Source organism: Dicentrarchus labrax, unplaced genomic scaffold (assembly GCF_905237075.1).
Source record: "Dicentrarchus labrax unplaced genomic scaffold, dlabrax2021, whole genome shotgun sequence".
Taxonomy (NCBI): Eukaryota; Metazoa; Chordata; class Actinopteri; family Moronidae; genus Dicentrarchus; species Dicentrarchus labrax.
The window spans coordinates 14,724,147-14,732,016 of record NW_026136706.1 but is presented as its reverse complement, the minus strand read 5'-3'; the positions used below and the strand labels follow the sequence as shown (position 1 = coordinate 14,732,016).

The following is a 7,870-nucleotide window of genomic DNA, read 5'->3' as shown; positions in this document are numbered from 1 at the left end:
GAAAAAACAGAAGTCATGATTTTCTAACTTAATTGTTATTGAGTAATGGCCGACCTCTGAGAGGTTCAACTGTAGCTGTGTTGTGAGAAATGGATACCAGCTGTAGATTGGCTTAATGCAGCAGTGATTTAATAAAACACAGCAGACCTAGCACTGTGGCCTGGGGAGCTCTGCGTTTATGGGTACAGGAGGAGAAAACACTACAAGAGGATCTTGGTTCTTGAAAAGTCACAAAATTGCTATCTAAGCTGACTTCTAAAGTAAACTTTTTCCTAGAGCAGTGCAAAATAGGAGAACAGATGGTGGCAGAAGCTCTTGCCCCAATCTTCTGAATGTAGGCCAATAATAAAACTGAAAAAAAGAGAATAAGACAAAAAAAGGTTAATTATGTATTGAAAATACTGAACAATAGTGCTTTAACTAAAGTGACAGTTAGATTCAAATTAAATACGCAAGTCATCTTGATATTTATGAAATATGTATGATCTCTGGGAATAATCATGTTTGTATGGTTGCATTCATTCAATGTGTTCTCTCAGTTTGAATTGGCCAGATGGGCTCGAGCTGAAATACTGAGACAGATGTTTAAAGGCTGTTTTGCATGAAGCATACATTTTCATTTTTTCACCACCTGGGTGTTTTCACAGATTAGCTGAACTTTTATTTCTCTGGTTTACAAGCACCCATTCATGGAAATTCCATGAATGACAGACAAAAAATAATTTGGAGAGAAAGTGTGTTTGTTTATGTTTGTTTGACTGCAAACAGGCAATTGCACATCAGTGAACTTTACCAGCTTTTCCCAACCTCCCAGAGGATACACAGAGTGGTACTGAAACTGCAGCACCATGGACAGCGACTCAGTCAAACTCACCTCATGCTCACTTTCTGGAAAGTTGTGTGGAAACATATACACATATATATGTAGGATCCCCAACACAAAAAAAAAAACTGCCAAACATACAGTATGCAACCCATTTCATGAATAAAAAAAATCCAACTCTAAATGTGTCTCAAGTTACGCAAGTATTGTATTGTAACTACTCAGTGCCTAGTGTATTCATACATACTAAAATTGTAGGGAAACCACTAGGTGAAATGACAGTAAAAATGTTCTCAAGAAATGCTTTAACATATTCTACCTTTCATGTATTATGGGATAGTATAGATTTTGCTATTACTTATATAGACTTGTTTGACAAGTCAAGAAAAAACAGTCCCAAAACTTGGCTACCTGCACAGTGTGACTGTAAAATCTAATCGATTCATCCAGTAAAATGACTAAGTGGGTGCCTAACAACATTTATTACAACTTTTAGTGCCCTACATTAAACATTGTGCATACGCTTCCATCAAAAAAGTAATATTTTATATATAGCCTTGAATCAAATGATTGGCTGTAATTTTAGAGTGTTGCTAGTCCTGCTTATATCACTGAGAATCAACAGTCCAGTCTGCCAGTCTGTGTTTTAGACCACCAGATATTTTGGTTCAGTCTGCAACTCGCATCATGTCCCCATATAAAACTGTGGGCAGTTGATTCCAGCACACAAGCTCAGAAGACTGAATTGATGCTCCATAGTAGCTCAGCCTGAAGGACAAGAGCCACTAAAAGCTATTGTATGTATTTTTCTCCTAAGTTGGTGTACCAATGCAGTACTCGAAAAACAGTGAATGCTGGACTAAGCTAAAGCCACCACTGAAAACTGGATTTTATATTTATGTGATTCACAGGGATGACGCATCAGTGCTACAGTGACGACAAGTCTGAACCATCTAAACTGAGCACTAGTTTAAATCTTTAATTCAAGTCGGCCTGCTAAGAAAACACTTCATGCCTGAGCTCTAGACTTGTTGCTTTGCAAAATCTTCTCTGCACAGTTTTAGAAAAAGATGATTGGTGCTGAAAGATTTCAGCCCACATTTGCCAGATATAAATATAATCAGGTTTTCCATCATCACCTGGATCCATCATCATCCTCTTCAGCACCATAGACAGCAACTTTAAGGAACTCTTGGTAGTCATATACCTGAACCGTTTTTCAGTCATTCAGACTGAATAGACCTCTGCTTGGGTTGAAGCTGGGTCATCAACACTATGACGTCATCAAACTACATGTATAATGAACTGTTACGGTGTGATTTTGTAATTTGTGTGCTGCCCTTGCAGGTGTAACAAAACTAACAGGAGAGTGGGGGAAATGCCAATCAAGTACAGTCTGTACCCTCCCACGCAGCCCTGAGAAAAGGCTGTTTCAGGTAACAAATGGAAAACAGTGTACTATAGGTGTATGTACAGGACCTTGGATGGATTTGTTTGGACAATCTGTGTAGAACTTGTATAGCGTGTTCACAGAAATATTCTTTAAAAACATTCAGAAGGAGGCACAGAACATTTCTGATACCGAAACTGATTTTTACTTTAACACATTACTTTAAGCTGTGGGAGGGTGTTTAAATCTCTGATCACCAAATGATTCATGCATAAATGCTACAGATGGTAGTTTAATCATTTTCATATAACAATGGCCATCAAACATAAGCAGCTGGTCCTAATGTTCAGCACATTATGTATGAGCTAACCTAAACTTGCCTTCAAAATAAAACAGTAAAACAGTATTGCCATTGCTAGTAATGTCTTTACATAAGATGTATTCATATTTATGTAGGCCTATATAAATGTTTATAATATGTATAATCTTAATATTTATTTAATTAATGAATCGTTATTATAATTATAAATATTAGATAAAAAAAAAATTCCATTGATTTGTAATTGACCCATTATGAGATGAAATTATTTTTTTAAGAAATAAGCGTATTAGCATTCTTGCTGACAGTTAGATGAGAAGATTGACATGTCTGTCTAACTAACAGCCAGTTAGCTTAGCCTAGCATAAACACTGGAAACGGAGGAAACATCTAGCCTGCCTCTATCAATGGGTAACAAACCCCGCCTACTAACAGCTATAAGGGGACCAACAAGAGTGACCAACTCACTGCTGCCGGCCAAGAAATAGTCCACCACACCCGGTAAAACCATAAATTTAATTATTTTCACACTTTTTTTGTAATGAGATATGTTAAATAGTGAGCTAGGCAAGAAAGCAAATATTTGAATATTATATTAAGTATTCAATATCACATATATATTATAAGAATATCCTTACATTTACCAGTGTGCTTAGACACATACTGAACTCAGTAACCAGAAAAGCAAAACTAAAGAACAAGTTTCTGCATCCTTTTTTTGTATGGTATAGTACTATATTAAAGCACTGTGTGAAAATAGAGTAAAATTACAGATATATGTATATTACTGGTTATAACCAGCGCTTTTATAGCAGGAAACCACACAAGAAGTACCCCTTCATTGTATGTATACTGTACTTTATCAGTCTTTCCTTAAAGGATCCTGTAATACACAGCATATTATAAGGCATACATTCCAAATGTGCGCATATTCCGATAATGCTCAGTGCACAAGGCTGGGACTTATCCTTACCCGTTATCCTTACCCGAGGTGGAAGGGAACTAAGCCCCCTGGGAGCAACGTCACTCCCTTTGGCATATCAACCACTGTCCGCTGCATGCGCCCAAACACACCACCACAGAGGACGTCAGGATCGCACCCATCCTCAACAGCGAAATGCTTTGCGAACTGAATGTAACTCCAGCAATCCTCCCCGATTCCGTGCGTTTCGGCGAGGAGACATTTACATGCTCCGGCATACAAGCAGGCTAAAGAACTCCTCGGCGAAGTGGGAAGGTCATTTGAAGTGGGAAGAGAGCGATCGCGTCGGCTATGGTCTGTGATGAAGGAAACGGCACGAAGAGCCAACATCTGTAACTTCGGGATTTACTTGTAAAGGCGCTTTTTCTTTTTTTCAACGGGAAATCGTGGGATATTCTGTGTATAAACATGCCTGTAAGAAGAGGTCACGTTGCGCCACAAAACACATTCCTTGGATTAATTATTCGGAAATTCGAGGGTCAGAGTAAGTATCTTCTTGATGTGCAATTTCTGGTACGAGAGAGACAATGCTATAAAGTAAATGATTTGACAAAGTAAAATGACGACAAAAAATTAAGTTTATCTTGGGATAAAATTGCATAGAAAAACATGTTAGGATGACTTTCTTCCTTAAAAAAAAATCAAAAGACTGAATTGTTGAGTTTTTTGAATGAAGTTCGGTGAACAGAATCATTAGTAGGTTGCTTATTTTCTATACAGTGCCAGTGAACTTAATCAACTTAATTGATGATTGGTTCTATTTGTGAGGTGAAACCATGGTGCAAGTTCTGGGGGAAGCTGTGCCACAACACGCAAGTACACAGTGCATACTTTTTCTTCTTTTTTCCTACAGACCGCAAATTCTTGATAGCCAATGCCAGGGTGGAGAACTGTGCAATCATATACTGCAACGATGGCTTTTGCGAGATGACGGGCTTCTCGAGACCGGACATCATGCAGAAGCCATGCACCTGTGACTTCCTCCACGGTGACCTGACCGACAAAGAGGCCATCAGCCAGGTGTCCCAGGCTGTGCTCGGGTCCGAGGAGCGCAAGGTGGAGATCACCTACTACCGGAAGGATGGTGAGTCAGTGTCCTGGCACTAAAGTGTGGCTTTTCACAGCAACTCCTGGTTCTTTTTTTGCTCCCGAAAAAGCACCTTCTGCAGCTCTTCACTATGTCTACTTCTTGATGTGGCCTGTCAGTCTGTTACTAACCAGCCTGAGTCAGTTACAAGATGTGCTTCAGACTTTAACCCTGATAGAGGAAAACAGAAAGAGCAGTCAAGTTTATGCAGGTATTGATGTGAAAGTAAAGAGATCCACATAACTTTGATCCCCCTCATGCATCCAGAGGGGTTATGAATAAAGATTTCATAAGACAGTCCAAAACCAAAATATTATTCTAAGAAAAACACATTGCTCCATTTCATATCCACATCTAAACAATAACACATTAGAAAATGGTTGTGGTGTGAATATTCTATCATAGTACTGTCATAATGTTTGGTTGTATACATTACAAAGGAGGTATAATAGTCAATGTGACAGTCTCCATGTGAGAATGTATTGAAAACACAACACATTGAAATCTTTTTGCCACCTGCTTTGATTCATAGCATCATGTGCCTGGTGTGACACAAAAGAAAAAGTGTGGTTGCCAAAATTATGCTGTGCCCCTCTTCTTAGTTTTGATTTTAACACAGAAATAGAAACAGCAGTAGGTGCTATGTCGGTTGGTAACATGATGCACAGTTTTTGTGTTTTGATGGACAGAGTGAGAGATGGTGGTGTAGAGACAGAGCTCACATGCGGTCCTTTTAAAGTTTATTATTCTTTATGTCTTATGGCTTTACACTTGTCAAATAAAATACACTTGCTGTGTATATGAAGATCCATGATTCATTCAGCCATTTTGTGGTTTGCAGCAAAGGTGTACAGCAGATTTAGCAGACGGTGGATCAATCCGCTTATCTGTAAAATTGCTGTACATGTGATAGGCTACAGCTTTGCCAGCTTTGCATAAAAATGCTCTCCTTTTAAAGCTGGACCGGTGTTTGTCATTCATTTTTGGCCAATCCTATGTCCTGGTATGAATGGTGCACTGCAGAGACAGCAATCCTGAGTCAGAGGGAATTAATACGATGTTACCGCTCAGTGGCATAAATCCCCGGATTGACCACCTCCTGCCATGCTCTCACATGAGGTTTTTATGGTCAGCATGACATAGCTGTACAGAGTCAAGCCAACAGTACTCCTGTTACAGAATAGCACAAGAACATGCTTTTTTATATTCATTTTGTGCCAGTGTTTACACCAACAGAGGCCAACATTGGTGTGATATAGGTGCTTTGAATTCCTATTATTTACTCTGTAATAACTTCCAAGGCATGTACAGAAGCAACAGCAGTATATGAGGAGTCCCTACTGGAAAAAACGAGACGTGATGTTTTATTTAATCATAAGGAGCCAGGGCTTTAATTTTTCATTGTGAGTTTGATTAGATTCTAGGCCATGGATACATGTTTAATCTACCATCAGCAGCCATCAGCCAAGGCTGGGTTTTTTTTTTTTTTTGCTTTGTTTTTTTGCTAATCAGGAAGAAACCAAGAGCCAGCTGCTACACTGTTAAAATAGATTGTTTCAGAAACCTGCAAGACAATTACACAAAACACTCAAGGGTCTGTTTGTGAGAGCAGGAACAGCTTGCTTTTTGACAAGCGGGATTTTAACTTTCATTTAGCTTCCCATCCTCCCATCTTATTCGCATGTGCTGTGCTCCATTGAAATTGCATGTGTCCATGTAATGTCTAAAGTATGGTGGATGGGAGCTACAGAAACCTTCAAACATAACCGTTTCTCTCTGTCTCTTCACAATCCTCCCCGGTGTGCATCACGGCTTCAAGACACAACTCTTAATACTCCTCGGAGGAATTTACAGTGAGCGTGTGTGCTCATGAATAAAGATGTCAGGGCTGACAGTGCTGTGACTGGGAATGAGCAGCTTACAGAGTAAATGCATTAAACTGATATGGAGGACACAATACACACGCTCCCACTGCTATAGGGGAATGAAAGATTCATGGCATCCTTTAGAGCGACGGCCATATTGATTCAAGTCGCTCTTCAAAATGAAGCTGATGGGTGGAAAGTGGAAGTATTCAATGTCTTCCCTCCGAACTGTATTTCAAGTTATCAACCCTCATGCAAATCATTTAATCCTTTGTATTAAACCCCTTCCATGTTGCATGCACTGGCTGTACGTCACAAATCACAAAGGAATGTTTAAAAAAAAAACATATAATAAACCAGCTTTAGCTCAGATATGTTACCGGTATTCCCTGTTTCTCTTTCTCCCTGTTCAGTCTAAATATTGGTTGAATTATGATGTGCAGTGTGTGACATAGTATAGTTTGTTTTTGTCCATCAATAACTGCTGTGGGAGATCTTGGGGGAAAAAAAGGAAGGTCAGGATTTGAGGAAGCCGTGTGACATCAGGAGCAACAAAGCTTTGGCTCCTTTCACTGAAAAGGCATAAAGTTAAGCTGCTTATGCGTATGCTTCGAAATTAAAAGTAGTGGAACAAAGGGGACCATGGGAGCACAGCAAAGGCCTTCAGCACAGGGGCCTTTTTCTTTTTTTAATTTTGTGTTCCCCTCTATGTGAACAACCAAGACAGGTTGTGAGAAGAGATACCACACGCGCAGTCTTCCTCCAACGAGGATACATAATCAATGAGTTAAATGCTTTCCCCTGATGGCTTTGCAAAGCTATCCTATTCCACGGGGTGTAATAATACTTTGTACCTGAATGAGTGTTAACAAAAGGAAGCTGACACCGTGCAGAGAGAAGTTAAATGGATAATGGCTACATAACAGCGGCAGCTTAGCTAACCGTGCTGAATGATCCGGGACATGTGGTATGCGTGGGTGCAGGGTTTCATAGGTGACTCCCCACCGAGGGGACTGAAGGGCCGCGTTCCCCCGCTGAGGGTTTAGTGGCAGGGGAGCGAGACGACAGGGGGACGCGGAGTGTCTACAGTGCACAAGGCACAAGGTGTGCTGCAGGACACTTGGATGACTACCCTTCAAAAGAGCACATCCATTTTTCATCATGCTTAGCCCTCTTTGATGTCTTGCAGTATGAAGTGAAACACATACAGAGCTTTCCTCATCAGGTTTCATTTGTTGAAGCTTTTCCAAGTAGATGTAGCAAATTAAAAAGCACACAGTGAAACTTTCCATCTCAAAGAGAAGATATGTATATCACATCCATTACAGGAACATATTTCTTTACGTAATGCATGGTTTGGTAACATTGCTGATCATAATTAAGATGTGAAACAAGTTTATTGGT

General features: G+C 39.8%; 1 protein-coding gene across 3 annotated transcripts in view; it reads left to right on the top strand.

Annotated features, from left to right (window-relative positions):
• Positions 1 to 3,004: 3,004 nt before the first annotated feature.
• Positions 3,005 to 7,870, top strand: part of LOC127365234 (potassium voltage-gated channel subfamily H member 7-like) — a 38,908-nt gene continuing 34,042 nt past the window's right edge. The window contains exons 1-2 of one of the 3 annotated variants that reach the window (XM_051403122.1): positions 3,005 to 3,998; positions 4,368 to 4,598. In XM_051403122.1, coding sequence (XP_051259082.1) covers positions 3,923 to 3,998; positions 4,368 to 4,598 — 307 coding nt within the window. In that variant the 5' untranslated portion in view covers positions 3,005 to 3,922. The remainder of the gene's footprint in view (positions 3,999 to 4,367; positions 4,599 to 7,870) is intronic. The other 2 variants (XM_051403121.1, XM_051403120.1) reach the window with 2 other exon arrangements.